The sequence below is a fragment of the Saccharomycodes ludwigii genome, chromosome II, assembly GCF_020623625.1.
Source record: "Saccharomycodes ludwigii strain NBRC 1722 chromosome II, whole genome shotgun sequence".
NCBI classification, from domain to species: domain Eukaryota; kingdom Fungi; phylum Ascomycota; class Saccharomycetes; order Saccharomycodales; family Saccharomycodaceae; genus Saccharomycodes; species Saccharomycodes ludwigii.
The window spans coordinates 622,396-643,192 of record NC_060201.1 but is presented as its reverse complement, the minus strand read 5'-3'; the positions used below and the strand labels follow the sequence as shown (position 1 = coordinate 643,192).

At 31.1% G+C, this 20,797-nt stretch overlaps 9 protein-coding genes across 9 annotated transcripts; 5 read left to right on the top strand and 4 right to left on the bottom strand.

Annotated features, from left to right (window-relative positions):
- Nucleotides 1–369: 369 nt before the first annotated feature.
- Nucleotides 370–1,107, bottom strand: TIF6 (translation initiation factor 6; the record flags this gene model as incomplete). Its single annotated transcript, XM_046081322.1, has 1 exon — nt 370–1,107. The coding sequence occupies one exon, from the start codon at nt 1,105–1,107 to the stop codon at nt 370–372; it is 738 nt and encodes a 245-aa protein (XP_045935727.1).
- A 319-nt stretch (nt 1,108–1,426) lies between these two features.
- On the bottom strand, nt 1,427–1,855 carry DSS4 (guanine nucleotide exchange factor DSS4; the record flags this gene model as incomplete). Its single annotated transcript, XM_046081321.1, has 1 exon — nt 1,427–1,855. One exon carries the CDS (start codon nt 1,853–1,855, stop codon nt 1,427–1,429), a length of 429 nt encoding a protein of 142 aa, XP_045935726.1.
- A 585-nt stretch (nt 1,856–2,440) lies between these two features.
- SCDLUD_001571 (uncharacterized protein) lies at nt 2,441–3,967 on the top strand (the record flags this gene model as incomplete). Its single annotated transcript, XM_046076916.1, has 1 exon — nt 2,441–3,967. One exon carries the CDS (start codon nt 2,441–2,443, stop codon nt 3,965–3,967), a length of 1,527 nt encoding a protein of 508 aa, XP_045935725.1.
- Nucleotides 3,968–5,320: 1,353 nt separating this feature from the next.
- Nucleotides 5,321–6,409, top strand: RLF2 (Rlf2p; the record flags this gene model as incomplete). Its single annotated transcript, XM_046081320.1, has 1 exon — nt 5,321–6,409. The coding sequence occupies one exon, from the start codon at nt 5,321–5,323 to the stop codon at nt 6,407–6,409; it is 1,089 nt and encodes a 362-aa protein (XP_045935724.1).
- Nucleotides 6,410–6,793: 384 nt separating this feature from the next.
- MCM4 (MCM DNA helicase complex subunit MCM4) lies at nt 6,794–9,739 on the top strand (the record flags this gene model as incomplete). The annotated part of the gene is made up of 1 exon (XM_046081319.1): nt 6,794–9,739. The coding sequence occupies one exon, from the start codon at nt 6,794–6,796 to the stop codon at nt 9,737–9,739; it is 2,946 nt and encodes a 981-aa protein (XP_045935723.1).
- A 949-nt stretch (nt 9,740–10,688) lies between these two features.
- SCDLUD_001568 (uncharacterized protein) lies at nt 10,689–15,140 on the bottom strand (the record flags this gene model as incomplete). Its single annotated transcript, XM_046079113.1, has 1 exon — nt 10,689–15,140. One exon carries the CDS (start codon nt 15,138–15,140, stop codon nt 10,689–10,691), a length of 4,452 nt encoding a protein of 1,483 aa, XP_045935722.1.
- A 1,041-nt stretch (nt 15,141–16,181) lies between these two features.
- On the top strand, nt 16,182–16,526 carry ATP20 (F1F0 ATP synthase subunit g; the record flags this gene model as incomplete). Its single annotated transcript, XM_046080432.1, has 1 exon — nt 16,182–16,526. One exon carries the CDS (start codon nt 16,182–16,184, stop codon nt 16,524–16,526), a length of 345 nt encoding a protein of 114 aa, XP_045935721.1.
- Nucleotides 16,527–17,184: 658 nt separating this feature from the next.
- Nucleotides 17,185–19,065, bottom strand: ROK1 (RNA-dependent ATPase ROK1; the record flags this gene model as incomplete). The annotated part of the gene is made up of 1 exon (XM_046080431.1): nt 17,185–19,065. The coding sequence occupies one exon, from the start codon at nt 19,063–19,065 to the stop codon at nt 17,185–17,187; it is 1,881 nt and encodes a 626-aa protein (XP_045935720.1).
- A 677-nt stretch (nt 19,066–19,742) lies between these two features.
- MRPL15 (mitochondrial 54S ribosomal protein mL57) lies at nt 19,743–20,435 on the top strand (the record flags this gene model as incomplete). Its single annotated transcript, XM_046080430.1, has 1 exon — nt 19,743–20,435. One exon carries the CDS (start codon nt 19,743–19,745, stop codon nt 20,433–20,435), a length of 693 nt encoding a protein of 230 aa, XP_045935719.1.
- Between the last annotated feature and the right edge of the window lie 362 nt (nt 20,436–20,797).

The window sequence follows — 20,797 nt, the reverse complement described above, 5'->3', positions numbered from 1 at the left end:
CAAAAAATACATAATACTATTTATAATAAAAATCTACTGCTACTGCACAAAAAGAAAAAGTAGATAATGGTAATAATGATAAAAACAAGCTACGCCAGTAATAGATACAAGTACAAATTTATCATTAACATTCATCCCATTATAATAACAATGATATAAGTATTTCTATATGTTTTTATTTAGTTTTGTTGATAAACCTGTTCTTATACCATTAATATTAATCGGCAGATTTTTTTTTCTCCCTCTTTTTTTTTTTTTTTTTTTTAATCCCTATAAAATTAACAATAATAATAATAATAATAATAAAAAAAAAAAAAAAAAAAAAAAAAAAGAAAACCTTTTAAAACCATTATTTCTTTTTAGTTATTTCTAAGAGTAAGTTTCAATCAATGTATCACGCAAATTATTAGAAATATACTCTGGCTGGGCGTCTTGTAAATGGAAAATACTCTCAATAACACTCAATTCTGGCGCAGTGGTATCTAAACCTGTAACAGCTAGATAGTCATTAACAACCATACCAGCACCAACAACAGCAGAACCTCTATTGACAGTACCAGCAACGACCGGGACCTGTAGCAAAGATGACAATTCTTCCTGATCTTGTATAGTGGTTTGTGGATGAACTAAAGCACCTTGATTACTTAAAGCACAATAAGATCCAACCAAGACATTACCTGAAATAGTTTGACGAAAAACTTCAACGCCCAAAACATCGGAAATTAATTCTTCAGTTTCTCTATCAATATCTGGATGAACTAAAGCAACGTAGTCATTGCAACAAATAACGTTACCCAAAGCAGATAGCCTTTCCTCTATTCTTTGGATTTTAACTGCGTCCGGTAAAGAATTTCTTAAGTGTTGTAATTCCTGATCTGTTGTTTGAGTTGGGACCAACAAACCTCTTCGATTGCCAGCAGTCATTCTACCAATTATACGGGTACCTGCAATAGTGGAGTGAACTAATGGGATAGCATCACCTAATTCTGCCTCAAAAGCGGAATAGAAATTTTCAGAACCACCAACGGTGACTAAACAATAGGTATTTGTTAATTTGGAGAAAACACCAACCTCGTTTGAGTTTTCAAATTGAGTTCTGGTAGCCATAATTTTTTTTGTTCTTGATGATTATTCTTTTTTTTTTCCTTTTTTTTTCTTTTTTAAACCAGAAGACATTACAAGGTAAAATAGAAAGGAAGGGGGAAGAAAAATTGTTTCAATTACAAGCAGTTTTTTTCTGTTATGTCCAAAAAGTAAAAAAAAAAAAAGAAAAAAAAAAAAAAAAGAAAAAAGGAAAAAAAAAAAAGAAACGTTTATTATTATTATTATTATTATTATTATTATTATTATTATCATCATTATTACTATTATCACTTTATACGTAAATAATACACATTTCTAATTTCTTTTTTTTTTTATTTTAAAATTAACACAAATCAATGCTATCTAAGCTTAATAAATTCAATTCAATCACTGTCGAATTCTCATCATTCAATAATTTAGCCTTACAAATAATACCTAGGGGGCCCTTTTCACAGTCAGAACATATTAAGTACTTGAAAATCTGAGTAATATTATACCTTTTATTATCGATAGGATTAACGAATTCCAACTTTGACATATTATCGTCTTTATTTTCAAAAAAAGACAATGTTTTAGAAACACCTATATTATCGAAATCCCAAATATTTCCAACTATTAAAAACTTACCTGTTGCTTTAGTATCTTTATTTTTTAATAATAATTTATAATCATCATATACAGACAAGGGTAAGTTTATAGGTTGATTTTCTTTTTCATTGTAGCTAATAATTGAACAGTTGCATTGCTTAAATGGGCATTTGACTTTTAACATTTTCTCCTCTCTTTTCTTGTCCTCTTAATAGCTTGATAGCCTGTAACAATTAACATTGAGCAAAGTATTCAAATTTATATCTAGTGTTTTAATCTTTATCTGTCCCGTACAATTAAAAAAAAATATATATATATTATAATAGTAAAATATTCTAGTGATTTAGTACTAAACCCGTACATTATAATGTGAATAAGTTTTTGCTTAAAGTTGGCAATTTTTTTTTTTTTTTTTTTTTTTTTTACTTAACAAACAAAAACAAAAAAAAAATGGATTTAACTGTGATAAAAGCTCTGTCGGATTCCTTTTTATGGATACCGGAAACATTTTTATATTTAACTTGTTTCCAACTTGAGATCTTGGTTATTTTTGTGCCAGCCATCAAAAATATACGAACTAAAATAAAATAAAATAATAAATGACACCAACATTAAACTAAAAAAAAAAAAAGAAAAAGAAGAAATTGCCAAGTTTAAAAACAGTAGTAATAAATATGCTAGTATCCTAAAGAAGAATAACTTTATAAGTCACACAAGCTTATAAAAAAAAAAAAAAAAAAAAAAAATTGTGTTAACAATACTACCGAAAATGAATGGAATGGATTATAGTGTTTCAGACATTATCGATAGCATGAAAAACTTAAATATTAATACCGATTCTGAGGAGAAAATCGATGACATAAACAAAAACATCGATAATAATCATATTTTAAGCCAAAATGATGATACTACTTTACCAAATTTAAAAAAGAGTTTTGATAACGAATTCATTTATAAATTAAAAAATGATATTTGCCATTTACAATTAGAATTAAATGAAAAAACTTGTAAAGTTGAAATATTACAAAATCGATTGAATACCTTGGAAATTAACCAAAAAATGCAGCAGTTAAGTGATGATAGTTACAAGAATAAAAATCAACGTGTTACAAGTTTCCCTTTAAAAGCTCCTAGATTTTCATTTGATGACTTTATCTTAGGTAATGATAATAACAACAATTTTGGTAGCGGTATTAAGAATAATGCTGATTTTGAATCAATATCAATTTTTTCTACGACATCTTCAAATAACGAAAAAAGTAATAATACCAGTTCCAAAACAGATGTTACATCAAAATCAAATATGTCTTATTTTGCTTACAAACAAGCAAATAATTTTATGTACAATTTTATTTTTCCATATATCCAATCGAATATCATTATTTTGCAAAACAGTAGTATATTTAAAGACGAGTGTAAGATACTCTTAGAAAAGCTTAATAGCATTATTTGTCCCGATGAACATAATGATGGGCATGAATCATTAATTTCTACCAGCAGTAATACTAACTATAAATTTACGGACCTAGTGGATGTTTTAGAGGATTTGACCATTATGCAGAGGAGAAATGTGACAATATTAAATCATCAAATGAATATCAATTCCCAAATTAAAGCTATTGATGAAACAGTTATGGAATATTTGAAAGGTTGTAATGATGAATTTTCTCGAAAATTTTGCTTGGATTTAAAGGATAAGTTAATACTTAACATAACAACCAATCTTAAGAACACTACTGAAACCATAGAAAAGAGGATTCACAAAACTATCCGCAAAATCAACAAAAAAAGTAAAAAAAATAATAATTTTGACCATAACATGTGTGAGCCAGGTGAAAAAGAAACAGAGAATGGCATTGGTGTGTTAAGTAAAATTGTAAACAAACATAAAACCGCAACTTATACGCCAAAAAGATCTGTCTCAATGAAAAATAATAAAAAGAACTTAGAATTTACACCTATTGGTCATTATAAAGAGAGTTTATTGGAAGAAACAAGTTGTAATATACAAAGTTGTGAAACCTACAAAAATAGAAAAGGTTCTAATGAAAATGCTGAAATTCTGACGCCAACTCGCACTGAAAAGGCTATATTATTATATGAAGATGAAAATATCAATAGTAAAAAAACAATTGCTCAAAAGCATAATCGAAAATCCGTCTATGAAGAAGAAGAAGAAGATGATGATGATGATGATGATGATGATGATGATGGTGAGGCGGACAATAGACAATTATGCTCGTTTTTTGAAGAGTTGTCTAAAGACTATCCATTTTCAACAACAGCCACACATTAAATGATTCTAATTTTTGTTTTGTTTTATTTTTTTTTTTTACAACCTTATTGTTATATTTTATATGATATTTATTTTTGGCTCAACTTCTCTAATACATAATATTATTTGTAACTTACTTTCTGGATGGATACACGCATTAATAAAACTAACGCGTAAAATAATATTAAACATTTGGCATCAAAAAAAAAAAAAATAACTAAAAAATAGAAGAAAAAAAAAGGCAAACGCCGAATTACATGTTAATTGAGACAAAAAGGAAGAAACTTTTTTTTTTTTTTTTTTTTTTTTTTTTTTTTTTTTTTTTTTCAATAGATATATTTATATTATCTTTGGATATTCTTCTTATCGTTTAACATTTAATATGACTATCACATGTTGCAAGTTTTTGTAGCAAATAAAGTATCAGCAAAGAATCGCAAATAGCATGACAAAAAACAGTAATATTCTTAGTTTTTTTAAAAAATCAACATCTTCATTGCCAGATAGGGACCTGAGTGTCATAAAAAGACCTAATGAAACAATCAAAAGCGGAGGAAAGCAGAACACTAAGACATTAGATAATAACTGCACTAATATTAGTGATAAAAACAATGATGCCGTTCAGTGTATTGAATTAATCGAAATTGAAGATGAAAAAAAAAATGCTACTATTAAAATTTTGGATTGTAAACCAAATAAAGAAATGGTACCATATAGAGGGAACGATGAAACTAATGGTCTTACTACCAAGAATAATACCAATAATAATAATAATAATAATAATAGCCACGGCAGCCAACAGGTAGAAAAAGACAGCACTAACGATAAAAATGAACTGTCATTACTTTTTGATGATGAAATGAATAATGCAAAACAAACACAACTACACACTGATAATATGGAGGAACTGAAATCAAAAAACAAACAGACAAAGAAAAAGCCAAGAATGACCAGGGAGGAATGGAAACAAAAAATCGAAGAAGCTAGAAAAGAACGTGAGTTGAAAAAACAGCAGGAAAAAGCAAGAAAAGAATTGAAAAGACAGCAAGAAAAAAAGGAAAGAGAATTGAAAAAACAAGAAGAGAAAAAAGAAAAAGAATTAAAAAGATTGGAAGAAAAAAACAGAGAGATTTGAAAAAAGATGAAGAAAGAAAGCAAAAGGAATTAGAAAAAGAACAAGAACTTTTAGTCAAAGAAAAAAACCAATCAAAAATTGGGAATTTTTTCAAAAAATCTTCTAAAAGAATACCCACTATAGGGGTTAATTTTGCTTCTAAATCAGATTACGAAAAAAATTTCCTGCCTTTTTATGTAAAAGAAGGGGTTTCCTTATCCACTAAATTTAAATTGACTGAATGTGAACTACAGAACAAAATGAAATCTATCGATGACATTTTAAATTCATCAGTAAACGATGCCAGTGACAATAACATTAAGGAAGCGTTAGCATATTTAACTAATAATAAAAACAAGTACTACGAGGAAAATAAATCAAAAGAAACACATCTTACGTCAGTAGAACTATTACAACTAATTACGTCTAATAATAAAGATGATAAGGATGATAAAGAGTTGGAGAAATTATTGGAAAGTATACCCCACAAGTTTATTAGGTTTTATGAAAATGTTAGACCACCATACACTGGTACGTATTCTAAATATTTTAAATTACCCAAGCAGAACCCATTTAGTACTGAGGGCACTGGTTTCAACTATGATTATGATTCCGACTTAGAATGGATAAATGACGATGAAGACGGGGAAGAGTTGGGTAATGTGGAGGATTTAGATGAAGATGAAGACGAGGAAGATGAAGACTGTGCAGATGAAGATGACAATATGATTTTTGGTGAAGAATTTGACGACTTTTTGGCTAAGGAGGAAGAGAGTGATGGTAATTCAGATTCCAAAAGGAAAAAAAAGTTTTTGGGACCATTAATCCCGATAGTCAAGATAAATGCCGTTTTTAAACTGAATAACAATAGCAATTGCACTGTGGCATTAAATGATAAGGAAGATGGACAATTTTTTGACTCAATAAAAATGAAAATGTTTTACGATACACCGGTAGACCCATTAATGATAATATCCAAGAAAAGTGAGGGCAGTAGGTCGTCCGTCAATAACAATGAATATAAACGATCATTACAAGAATCTAATATTGGTACTTCTTCTTTAACTGAGATAGATGGCAAAAATTTGCCTATATCATCAAAAAAATTTAAAAAAAACATTGTTACAGATGGAAAAGATTTATCCGCTATGTTTGATGAAATACAAGGAAATAAGTTTTCGTTAAGTACCTTAACGGAAATTACTCAAGATAAATTTACTAATTATAGTCAAGAAACTATTAAAAATACAATTAAGGAATATGCGACTAGAGATCCTAAATCTAAACTATGGCATATAAAGGACAAACAACATTGGAATTTATTAAAGGAAGGAAACACTCAACCTTGATTTTAAAGAGGTTGGTAGAGGACAAAATTTTTTTTGCAATAACATGTATATTTAAGTTATAAATTTTAAAATAGCATTACTGGTGTGAACTTACAGTAGCTTTATCTTATTATTTAATAATTCTATTTTAGGAAATTTAATTAAAAAGTAATAATAATAATAAAAAAAAAAAAAGCGTTAAAAATTATTATGTTATATACGTGCTTTTAAAGATTCTATAAGATTTTCCCTTTTCAAAATTTTTCTTTTTTGTTTACTATTTAATAAAATATAATTATACTCATTGCATTAATTTTTTTTTAGTCTCATTAATACAAAAAAAAAAAAAAAAAAAGTAAAAAAAGTAAAAAAAAAACAATAGATTAGTATTCGATAACTTCCAAAATGTCAAGTACTGATCCAAGTTCTAATTCAAACAGTGCCAATGACAATGATGTATCCTCTCCAATAGATGCTTCCAACCATCAAAACTCCTTTTCACAAAATAATCAGCCATCTTCTCCACAACAACAAGGCTTATTTTATCATTCCTCTTCTTCTCTACCTGAAACATATGAAAATAATAGAAGCTCTAATACCAGAACTGCACATGGCATTTACTCTTCTTCTCAACAACCGCAACAACGCTACGACACCAATGTATCTTCGCCTATAGGATACACAGACACATCTTCCTCTCCTTATTTAAGAAGAAATACATCATCATATCAAAACAGAAGAACAAATGATAGGAATGAAGAAAATTCAACACGACGTAACAACCAAAGCCCATCTTCCTCTCTGCACTCATCTAGGCTCCGTAGGGGTACTGCAAACAACGAATTAGACTCGATTTCCTCATCCTTGGGTAATATTGGGAGCAGTAATGATTTAAGAAGAGCTACGAGTAGAAGAAATGATATTAACTCATCTGGAATGTCTTCTCCAAGAAGGATCGTTGACATTTCTGAACCACATAACTTGCTTAGTGGATCATCGATGTTAAATTCTTCCTCTTCTTTGGGTAGCAGCAGCCGGGAAGGCAATAATGACGAGCCTTTAAGAGTTATTTGGGGTACAAACATTAGTATTCAAGAATGCTCCAATAAATTTCGGGAATTCTTAATGTCTTTTAAATACAAATATCGTAAAATATTGGACGGTAGAGATGAGGACGTCAATTTTGACACTGACGAAGAACTGTATTATGTTAACAAGATGAATAAAATGAGGGAACTAGGTAGTTCAAATTTGAACTTGGATACGAGGAACCTATTAGCTTTCAAGCCCACTGAAAAATTGTATCATCAACTATTACACTACCCTCAAGAGCTTGTTTCTATCATGGATCAGTCTTTAAAAGATTGCATGGTATCTTTGGTTCTAGATAACAACGTTGATTTTAATATTGATGAAATTGAATCGAAATTTTACAAAATTAGACCATACAATGTTGACAACAGAAAGGGAGTTAGAGAACTAAATCCTGGCGATATTGATAAGCTGATTAGTATCAAGGGATTGGTCTTAAGATCGACACCGGTTATTCCAGATATGAAAGTAGCATTTTTCAGGTGCAGTGTTTGTGATCATACGACTGCGGTTGAAATCGATCGGGGTTTAATTCAAGAGCCTTCCAGATGCCCACGGCCAGATTGTAGTCAAGCCAATTCTATGGTTTTGGTTCACAATAGGTGCTCATTTTCTGATAAACAAGTCACCAAGTTACAGGAAACGCCAGACCTAGTTCCTGACGGTCAAACACCACATTCAGTTTCCTTATGTGTTTATGATGAACTGGTTGATAGTTGTAGGGCCGGTGATAGAGTCCAAGTTACCGGTATTTTTCGGTCTATACCCATTCGAGCTAATCCGAGACAGCGTGTTTTAAGAAGTTTATATAAGACTTACGTAGACGTTGTTCATGTCAAGAAAATTGATGAGCGTAGATTAGGTGTGGACGTGTCCACTGTGGAACAAGAATTATTACAGCATGATATGGAAAACGGTGATGGTGTTGATGAAATACGTAAGGTTACCGATGCCGATATTACGAAAATAAGAGAAGTAGCGAGTAGAATCGACGTTTTTGAAATTTTATCTCGTTCCATTGCGCCGTCTATTTATGAATTAGATGATGTAAAAAAGGGCATATTGCTACAATTATTTGGTGGGACCAATAAAGTTTTCAAAAAAGGTGGGAAATATAGAGGTGACATTAACATTTTGCTATGTGGAGATCCATCTACTTCCAAGTCACAACTTTTAAATTACGTTCATAAGATTGCGCCACGGGGTGTTTATACATCTGGTAAAGGTTCTTCTGCGGTTGGTTTGACAGCTTATATTACAAGGGATGTTGATACGAGGCAGTTGGTTTTGGAAAGTGGTGCTTTAGTTTTGAGTGATGGTGGTGTTTGTTGCATTGACGAATTTGATAAAATGAGTGATTCAACACGAAGTGTTTTGCATGAAGTTATGGAACAGCAAACCATATCTATTGCCAAAGCAGGTATTATTACGACGTTAAATGCAAGAACATCGATTTTGGCAAGTGCCAATCCAATTAACTCTAGGTATAACCCCATGTTGCCCGTTACCGAAAACATTGATTTGCCACCACCTTTGTTGTCAAGATTTGATTTGGTTTATTTAATATTGGATAAAGTTGACGAAACTAGTGATAGAGAACTAGCCAGACATTTGACCAATTTATATTTGGAAGATAATCCAGACAGTGGGGCAACTGCTGGTGACGTTTTGCCTATTGAATTTTTGACGATGTACATTAGCTATGCCAAGGAACACTTTCAGCCAGTTATTACTGAGATTGCCAAAGATGAATTGGTCAAAAATTATGTCGAAATGAGAAAGATTGGAGATGATTCTAGATCAGATGAAAAAAGGATTACAGCAACGACACGTCAATTAGAAAGTATGATTAGATTATCTGAAGCGCATGCCAAAATGAGGTTATCTCAAACGGTTGACTTAGAAGATGTACGTGAAGCTTGTAGGTTAATCAAGGCTGCTATAAAAGATTATGCTACCGATCCTAAAACTGGTAAGATTGATATGAGTTTAGTCCAGACTGGTAAGTCTGCTGTTCAATTGCAACTACAAGAAAAATTAACACAGGAAGTTTTGAATATAGTAGCAAATCATTCTTCAGATACTATAAGTTTCAATGAATTGAATAGGATTTTGAATGAAACGTCTGGTAGTGGTGATAAAGTGGAACTAGAGAGTGTAAATGATGCCTTGAATAGACTACAACAAGAAGATAAAATTGTAGTTTTAGGTGATGGTTTGAGAAGGTCTATTCGTATAAACAATTCATCTCATTTATAATGTGGATTGGTAACAATGGTGCTAATCTTTTTTTTTTTTTTTCTTTTTTTTTTTTTTTTTTTTTATGGGAGGAGTGAAGCGGAATACCTTTTGTATATTTGTTATTAATATGGTCATTAATTACTATTATTGTTTTTATTTTAGCAGTTTTAATGTTAGATGTATGAGTTAGCCTTTGGTTGTTACAGCATTTTGAACTTTTTCCAGATTTGTTGTTTTTGTTGGAATAATTCGTTGTTCGGGTTATTACCCGAAGTTGGATTATTTCTCTGTTCCGCAGGAACTTCTATATTGGATTCTTCACTCATTATTATAAGATGTTTACTTTCTAGTTTTGTATTATTAGGCCCTTGATCATATGTATATATGATCGTATCTTTTATTATATCTATGTCTCTCTGTCTATGTATGGTTTTTCTTCCCCTTTCTATATAAGCTAAACTAATAGTTATATAGGGATAACGAATTACCTGACAAACTAATGTCTTGTTGTGAAAGGTTGGAAACTAATCCTTTATATACCTTTCTGGTTATATCAATGATCGAACTTAATCTATTATTATCATTGATATATTATTTTATAAATTACCTTCGAGGTTATTAACCCTTCTGGTTGTGAAGTCAATTTCTGCATTTCTATTACTATAACTTGTTCGTTATTGTTTCGTATTAGCAGCGTTCTCATGATCCGCTTTGTATACGTGTAGCACTTCTTGTAGTTGACTCATTTACTACTTTACTTCTTGCGATAGACATTCTTTATATGTCCTTTCTATGGGTTGTGCTTGACGTTTCATATATATTTATATAGATGTTATTTATATTTCATTCTTATCTTCGATATTATTAATATGCGCATCGCTAGCAATTGTCTTGCAGCGAGTTCGCATTTTATACGGTGGGCGTATGCCCCAACATTTCCCCTACTTTTTTTTTTTTTTTTTTTTTTTTATGAAATTTGCATATTCCTTATGTGATGTGAGAACTTCTGTGAATCTATAGGTTTGGTCAATGCATCTGCCATTAGGTCTTCTGTTGGGTGATATTTTAATATAATTTCTCCCATTTTCACCATTTCATTGATGTATCGATATATAATATCCCATTGTTTGTATCGAAAGAATTCTGCTGACATTGCGTTTATTGTGCTAGTATTATCTTGATGAATGGTTCTCGTAGGAAATGTTTTTGTGTTGGTGATTGTTGCTATTTCGTTTGCTGTATTCTGTATCCATTTTGTACTATCTATTGCTTGTTTTAAAGAGTATAATTCGCTTGCTGTTGATGAAGTTATGATTCGTGATGATTTTTGTGTTCGCCAATATATTGGACAGTTTCCGATAAATGCGATGAATCCGCTTGTGCTTTTTCGCGTTATAGGATCTGAGCCATGATCAGAGTCTGCGTATATGGTAAATTTCCATTCGCTTGGTGTTGTTGGGCGGTAATATAATCGTTGATCTTTAGTTGTATGATAATATGATAATGCTTTTTGAGCCCATTTCCATATATGGCTAGTTTTTAATGTTATTGTTTTGGATAGATAATGTGTCGCATATGTTAAATCAGGTCTGGTTGATAGTGCTACGTAATTAAGTTGTCCAACGATAGATCTAAGGGTGCTTTCGTCATTTTGGTATTGATCAATATCTTTGTTTGTTATATAAGTTGATGGACTTGGATTGTTAGTATATTTTGGCGTTGTTAGCCATTGATGTTTATTATATGTGGACCATAGGAAAAGTTTTTCTTTTTGTTTTTCAAAGTTTAATCCTAAAAATTTTTGTAAATGTGATACGGAGCCTATTGTAATGTCTGTTCTGGATATTTCTTTTATTGCTGTGTCACTTGCCATTGAATTAGGTGTTATTATTAATAGGTCGTCTACATATAGTAATATTATGATGAATATTTTGCCAATGGTTTTATAGAAAATAGTGTCGCAACTTTTAAATGGATGGTAATTTAAGTTAGTTAAGGTGTTATAAATATATTTGAACCAATTTCTTCCGCTGTCGGATAGTCCATAAAGTGATCTGTTGAGTTTTAAACATTGGTGTTGTTGTGATTTAGGTATATTGTAGTGGAGTTCTAAATATTTAGGTATTCTTAGGTATGTATCACGGTTGATATTTGCATGGAGGTATGCTGATTTTACATCGGCTGTTAAGGTGTGCCAGTTGTACTGTACGCAGAATGCTAGCAATAGTTTTAGTAATGTGATGTCCGTTGTGGGTGATGTTGTATCCACCGGGTCTAATGGTATATCTCTATTGCCGCATGCAGTAAGTCTTGCTTTGTATTTGCTGATATTTCCTTCACGATCTCGTTTTACGGTAAATACCCATTTTGTAGGTAATAATTTTGCTTTAGAGGGTGTGGAAACTATTTCAAATGTGTTAAACGATTTGTGATTTTGTAATTCATTAATTATGGCATTTTTCCATTCATTGTATTTACCAGCTTCACTCAAAGATGGTGAGGTAGGTATGGATGTCGTTGGTTTACTGATAGTTGCAATAGTCTTTATTGTAGTTGGTTCTTTTAGGAGTTGTAATATTTCTCGGTGTTTTTCCGCAGTTGCTGCAAGTTCTTGGAATCCAATGATGTGGTCTAAAAAGTATACAGTATTAGTTTCTGCTACAGTCTGTGAATGAAGGTCTAATACGTAGTAAGCGAAAGTTTGGTTTTGATTAAAGCCTAGATAGATGCCTATGGCAGAGTTAGTTTCTAGTTTGTGCTTTAGTGATTGTCTATGAGAGTAATATATAACTTTGCAACCGAATGGGTGGAATAGTGCTTTCGTTATTCTGACGATTCCATATAATGATTCAGTTGGTGTTTTTTTCGTGTGGCTGTGGGGTACTAAGTTATACCATTGCACACAATATTGAATTAGGTAAGGAAATACTTCTATAGGGCATTTGGTTTCTAGATATATTGCTCGTGCCGCGTTTAATATAGTTCTGTGACTTCTTTCACAGATGCCATTTATTGCTGGTTGATAGCTTGGCGAGAATTTTTGTTTTATTCCGTAGGAGGATAATAAGTTTACGACTGAAGTTGATTTGAATTCCAATGCGTTATCGGAAAATATTGTTTGTATTTGAAATGGTACATTGTTGATTTCTTTTTGAATAAAATTTTGTAGGTGCACTGCTGTTTGTTGTTTGTCTTTCGTGTACAACATCCATAGGTATCGCGTGTAGTGATCGATTAAGCATAAATATTGCTGTTTACCTAGTTCCATGTAATCTATTGATATTATTTCTAATGGTTGGGATGCGTTAGCCAGAAATTCCTTTTTATTGTTTATTTTATGAATTTTAGCTTGTAAACATAACGAACATTGTTGTTTATCTGATAAAGTTTTCAGTATTTTTTCGTTGTACGTGCGAGGTAATAGATTTTGTACGGATGGTCGTGTTGTCTGAAGAAGTTCTTTGATTTTTTTGGAGCTAAAGTGAGCGCATATAGAGTGTGCAGATAGTGGTTTCTCATTTGGGGGGAGTTGCTCACTATACGTGTTATGTTCGATATGTGATTTATCTAGTACATGCACTCGTGCGTGTGGGGTCAATTTGATTTCTTTGAAGTTATGTGTATAAGACGCTAGATATGTGTCGGATGGGGTGTTATGTTTGTATATGTTTTGTTGTCTCAGATCGTATTCAGATATTATATATGGATATGGTAGATCATCTTCTGCAACGTATACTGGTATTGCTATATGGTAATTGTTTAGGTTTAATTCTATGGTACCTGTACCTATTATGTTAAATGGGGTATTGTTTGCGGAGGTTATTAATGGTTCGCTAGTTGGGATAAAATTGGTTACTGCTTGTTTGTCATTTGTGATGCTGCTGTGTGCACCTCCATCGATTAGGATGTGTGGGCATTTTGTAGTAGCTAATTGTGGTATACAGTTGATATTCGAGTTGTTTGGGAAGAATGGCTGAAAATCAGCTAGGCGACTTTGTGGTGGATTAGAATTCGTGTTATTCTGATTTATATTGTTGATGTTCGATTGGTTTGTTGTATTATTGCCAGTTGTCGTGCGGTGAGATTGATGATTCGTATAATTGCGCGATTTGGGATGATTATTACGAGAGTAGTTTCTGTTTCTGTTTGGGTATCCGTTATTATATCTGCGCTTTGGATAACGTGTGTTATCGTATCGATTAATGTTGTTAATTTGAAATTTTCTTGGTAGAAATGAATCTGTTCTGGGGTTCGTTGATACTTTATATCTTTTACTTATTTTCATATATTCGTGTAGGTCTGCTAGTAACTCCTGCATAGTTAGATTTGGAGTCTTCATCCATTTTCTGATTAAATGTGCCGTTGATTCCCCATAGCAGTCGGAGATTTTTCTTTCGAAATATGGGATTATTTCTTTATCTGGTATTGCGTCCATTTTTGCGCAATATCTGAAGGATTGGGCTGTGTTTATCTGAGTTTGCATATCAGAGGTTGTAGTATTATTGGTTATTACATATTTGTCCAATAATTTTACAGCTATGGTGCTTGGGTGTGCTGGAAATACTTCTTCTATGTAATCTCTGAATATTGTGGATGAACACGTGTTGTCTGATATGTCTTTCATTTTGTGTGGGAATATTTTGGGTAGTATATTATTCAATATTTCTCTATTTTCAGCTTCATCAATTGGCGACGAGTTCTTTATTTTAGAGAAGACAGTGTAAAATAATAGTTGATGGATGCCATTTTCGTGAGTTCGGTAAGTGAAGTTATTGTACCATTTTATGAATTGTACGATTTCAGATAGGGATGATACTGGGTAGGGCATTGGTGTCAACTGAGATATGAATCTCTTCCATGTATTGGAGTTGAATCTAGCGGACTCGTAGTATGTAGTAGGAAAGTTGTTCCAAGGAATTTTGTAATTTTTTGCATTATGGGAATTTAGGGATGCCCAGCTAGCACATGCTAATTTGTTTGAGCGTGTAAAGTCTGTATTGTCTGCTAGTGTAATAAAGTCTGTGTTAGGTGGTCCTCGTGGTAATTTTAACTTATTTTTGGGAACTCCCATAGGTACTATAGTGTTTGATTCTATGATTTGGTTTGTCGTGTCATTATTTGATCTATTGGGCGCCGCATCATTTTTAATTAATGTTTTGACAGCTTCTAGTAAATGATCTGGCACATAAATAAGGGATCTGTTAGTCGTGTTGGCGCTAAATGGTGATTCAACTACAACTCTTGTATTATTAGTGCTAGGTTCGGGAGTTTGTTGGTTGAAGGTCTCCTCTGTGTTGGCAGGTGTGTTCGCTGAACTTGAATTCGCACCATGTTGGAATAATTCGTTGTTCGGGTTATTACCCGAAGTTGGATTATTTCTCTGTTCCGCAGGAACTTCTATATTGGATTCTTCACTCATTATTATAAGATGTTTACTTTCTAGTTTTGTATTATTAGGCCCTTGATCATATGTATATATGATCGTATCTTTTATTATATCTATGTCTCTCTGTCTATGTATGGTTTTTCTTCCCCTTTCTATATAAGCTAAACTAATAGTTATATAGGGATAACGAATTACCTGACAAACTAATGTCTTGTTGTGAAAGGTTGGAAACTAATCCTTTATATACCTTTCTGGTTATATCAATGATCGAACTTAATCTATTATTATCATTGATATATTATTTTATAAATTACCTTCGAGGTTATTAACCCTTCTGGTTGTGAAGTCAATTTCTGCATTTCTATTACTATAACTTGTTCGTTATTGTTTCGTATTAGCAGCGTTCTCATGATCCGCTTTGTATACGTGTAGCACTTCTTGTAGTTGACTCATTTACTACTTTACTTCTTGCGATAGACATTCTTTATATGTCCTTTCTATGGGTTGTGCTTGACGTTTCATATATATTTATATAGATGTTATTTATATTTCATTCTTATCTTCGATATTATTAATATGCGCATCGCTAGCAATTGTCTTGCAGCGAGTTCGCATTTTATACGGTGGGCGTATGCCCCAACAGTTTTTTGGGAGAATGGAAAGTTTATCACTTGGCACGAAAAGACATGAGTTTTTATAGTTGTTTGGAGTATTTGGCTGGCTAAAAAGTAATTTGATTGGCTATATACAGAAAATAACGTAGTTTGATTTTTTTTTTTTTTTTTCTCTCTTTTTTTTCTCTTTTTTTTTTCTCTTTTTTTCCAGTTTAATAAACCTTGTTGGATTAATATGGTGAAATTTTAAAGCTTATCATCGCTCCATTCCCAATTTCTTGTCAAGTGCTTTACGCAGTTTGTTTATGTATTCTAACTGAACTTGTCTACGTTTCTGCAAATATAAAACAATTTTTTTTTTTATTTCAAGTCTTCTTTTCGTACTATCATTTGATCACTCTTCTATCTTTTCACAAATAACAACAAGAAATAAATCAAACGGGAAAAAAAAAATATTAAAATGTCTGCTTTCATTACCAATTTAACTTCCAAAATCGGTTTATTAATTACTAAAACCGTTTATTATTCTAAAGTTTCTGCTGAGGTTGCCAAGCAGGTTTATATTAAAGAAGGATTGGCTCCTCCAACCACCACCGAATTCCAATCAGTTTTCCGCAAATTATATAAAGAAGCTATAGAATTAACTAGCAAACCAAAAGAAGCATTGGTCCTATTGAAAAATGTCACTGGTAAAGATTTGATCAAATACAGTGCTTATGGTATTCAACTTGCTGGTTTGTATAACTTGGGCGAAATCATTGGTCGTAGAAAGATTGTTGGTTATAACCATTATGATCATGAATAAATTTTAAAATAAAATGAGAAATTATTCTTATTTTGTATTTTTTTTATATATATTTTATTGTTGTTATTATCCTTCTCATTCTATTTTCCAATACCTTCCAAATTCGATATAAGAACTGATAATTGAAAGATTCGATCGAGTAGCTTTATTTTAAATGAAATATCATGAAGGAAGGGAAAGAAAGACCGGAAAAGAGAAACGCATTAGATCCTAATTCAATAATGGTGCTAGATATTTTGGGAATTGAAAAGAAAGAGGAAAAAGAGAAGAAAGAGAAGAAAGAAAAAAAAAAAAAAAAAAAAAAAAGGCATTAGCTTAGTGTACACTACTAATTTTCAATAATACACTACAATAATAAAAATGTGATTTAGAAATCGGGAGGAATACATATTTCTATATATTCAATAACTTTTTTTCTTTCTTTTTTTAATTAATTAATTGTTTATTTATTTTTTTTCTTAAAAAAAAAAAGGGTAAAGAAGTTTTAGTTAATTAACAAGTTGTTTTATTATTATCAGAAAAACTATGTAATCATATCCTCGTGATATCGCTTATAATGATTTATTGTTGAAACTGGAAACTTTTGATATACATTTATTTTTTTTTTTTTTTTTTTTTTTGGGAAGAGAATACTGATATATAACACACAAACTTACCTTCATTTATCTTCAATATCTGTACTACGCCCATTATCCATCATCTTCCTTTTTTTCGATGCCTCAACCATCTCAAATCTTTGTCTTTTCTTATGTTTTATTATTTTAGGCACAGAGCTAATTTGTTTTCTATTACTAACACCTCTTTTAACAATGTTTTTTTCCTTTTTTGTCAATTTACTCATATTTTCCATCCAAGGAGCTATTTCACAACCACTTTGTTTCATAACATTAATAATTGGCTTAATACTTAAAGAATCTTGTTTGGTGTAAAATGTTACTGCTTTTCCCGATTTCCCATTTCTACCAGTTCTACCAATTCTATGCACATAATTCTGTGCAGATGTTGGAACATCATAATTTATGACTAGGTTAACGTTTTTAAAATCTAAACCTCTACTTAAAACATCAGTACAGATTAGCACCCATAAACCCCCGTTTTTAAAACTTTCGATGATTTTGTTCCTTTGTAACTGCGTTCTTTCGGAATGTATAACATCAACGTTCAATTTATCATATAATAGTTCGTGATATAGCGCTTTTGCTCTCGTAATTGATTCCAAGAAAATTATAACTGGCGGCTTGAACTCTCCATTTTGGATTAATTGTCTGATTGCAATAATCTTACCTTCTTCGTTACCACAATATATCAATTGTTGGTTGATGTTACTATTGGCTGCCTCTTTGTGACCAATAATAATCCTAACCATAGACACAGACATAATGCTAGAGGCAATTTCTTCAACATTAGAGGGAATAGTAGCAGAAAACATACTTTTTTGTAAAGTAGAGGATGTGCAGCAAGCCAATATAGTATCTGTTTGCTGAATAAAAGTTTTATCAAATAGCTTATCGGCTTCATCAAAAATTAAATGTTTAACACCACTCAAGTCCAAGGGACAGTCTGTATTGGCTAGGTGCCCATCGTTAATGTTACTCCCGGCTATAGAATTGGTGCTAGTAATCCCCATTGTATCGATTAATCTCAACGGAGTGGAAATCAAAATGTCATATTTCTTGCTACTAACAACTCTATTTTTCAATTTAGCGGCTAGAGACTTGGATAGTATGCCAATATTCAAACTTCTCTTCTTATTTTTCTTATCGGATGTATTGTCTTCATTAGGACCTGTTACTAAAATGTTTGCTGCTAATTTCATGCACTCGGTATATATCTGGTTGGCTAAATCCTTGGTAGGTGAAATAATTAGACATTTCAAGCCACTATTACCGGTATTATTATTATTATTATTATTATTATTATTATTATTATTACATTCATCTAAAACTTGTTGTACCATTGGTATTAAAAATGCCAAAGTTTTACCTGAACCAGTTGGAGCGCAGGCTAAAATATCTTTGCCGCTTAACGTGTTTGGAATACTTTCACATTGGATTGGAGTTGGTTCAGTAAACCCATTAACTATCAAATTATCCAACAACTTTTTATTGAATTTAAACCTTGTAATTAAATCTTCAAATGAACCAATCGGCAACGAAGCGTTGAAGTCCAAATCATTGTTTTTAGAAGTACCTATTAAATTACCTGTTGTGACTTTACCCTTGTATGATTTACGTAATTTAATTGCATCCTCTTTGCTATTGATTTTAGGTGGTATAACGTCGTCATTATCGGTGGCAGTTGCAGTATCTTGTGAAATGGCGGTGCTGTTGGTGTCAGCGTCAGTAGCATTATTATTTATGACTTTTGTAACGATTTTTTTATTATGGAAGAAATCCAATTCTTTTGTGATCTGATCTTCTTTTTTTTTTTGTTCTCGTTGAAGTTCGTTATTTGCATCATTTTTATTCGTATTATTTGATAGTAACTGTTTTCTCTTGTTAATATTTGCGCCTCTAGTCAATACTCTGAAAATATCCATTTTGTTTTCCTATTTATAGTATACGTTTTTGAGTGAATAGTAAAATTTTCTTCCTTATCGATGTAACTGAATTCAACTAAGAGGTATAGATTGGAATAGCGCTTATGATTCAATTTGTATGGGGGGAAGAATATAAATAAAAAGAAAAAGACTATACATTATTACTATTAAAATTTTAAATGAGAAAAAAATAAAAAAATGAGAAAAAATGAGAAAAAAATAAAAAAAAAAAAGAAACGTTCAAAAATGGAAAAGAAAAAGTCCGAAAACTGTTATAATATTTAATGGACGTATTGATTCTCGGTCTTAGGAAAAATATAAAAATATATCTGAGTGTTCGTATAAAGGGATATAAAAAATAAATAATTTCTTGAAACTACCTTGGGCGATTGTTATCACCACAGAAATAAACGCAGACAGATTATTTAATTATGTTTCAGAAAAAACAAAGCAGAAAAAAAAAAGAAAAAAAAAAAAAAAAAAAAAAAAATATATGAAAAAAAAAATTTCACTAAAACAATCCTTTTTTTTTGTTTCTGGTAAATTTAATTTGTATTTCAAAATTTGTATATTTTCACCACAAACATATATGTAATTTTCTTTTAAAAAAAAAAAAGAGAAAAAAAAAATACGTATAGCGGCACGTAGGGGCACCACAGGTAAATAACACAGCAAAAATGTTTAATGGAATCACAAAAAGTATTTCTACTAAAACTATGATAATACCATCCTTTTCAATAAGGTGTATCACTACATATTTACACACAGGAGCAAGAGTTCGTGGCTTGAAAAGAGACCCAACCGAATACTTGAAGACCAGTAACGGTCTAGAATATATGAAAGTGAACCAAGATAACTATTATTCAATTGTTAAAAAAAATTTAAAGCTGGACGAATATCAAATCAAATTAGCTGATTCCATTATTTTGCAAAGCTTAACCCATAAATCATTTGCTCATGGTTTAAAACCATATAATGAAAAGTTGAGTTTGTTGGGCGGTCAACTACTAAAATTAGTATGCGCTTCAAACGTCATTAACATACCACCTTCATCCTCAACAAGTAGCAGCAATAATAATTTCATAAACGGTAAAGATTTAAGTATATTAGGTACTTCTTTTGGCAAAGGTTTACTATCTAAAGAAGTTGTTTCCAACATTTTTGAAACTAATTTTAAATTAGATGGTTTAGTATTTTGGAAAAAGAGAAGTTTAATTACTGCTAACGATAATTTTAATGGTGAACAAAAAGTTTTCGCTTCTTGTTTACAGGCTATTGTTGGCGCTATGCTCTTGACAAATGGTAAAGAAAAGACTATAGATTATATTAATAAGGAAATCTATAATCATTTGGTAAAAAATATTAAATGAAACAAATTGGGAGATCATGGTAATATCAGTAAAAAGAATGTATAAACAGCAAATTATTATATTGTAATAGACTTTGTATATAGTTGTTCTAATCTTTTTTGTAAATATATGTTATAAATGCCATAATAATATATTTTCATAATACATATTTTTTCAAAGAAAAAAAAAAAAAAAAAAAAAAAAAAAAAAAAGATAATTGCATCTTCTATCATTTGTCATTCATTTTATATTACATCGCGTACTTTATATATAATTATGATATAAAACTAATAATTACAACCCATTATTGGAGAATTCTGTTTCAATGGCATTGCTCAGCAATGTAAAACCAGCAAAACAGATGTCACTCTATAAATGTTAAA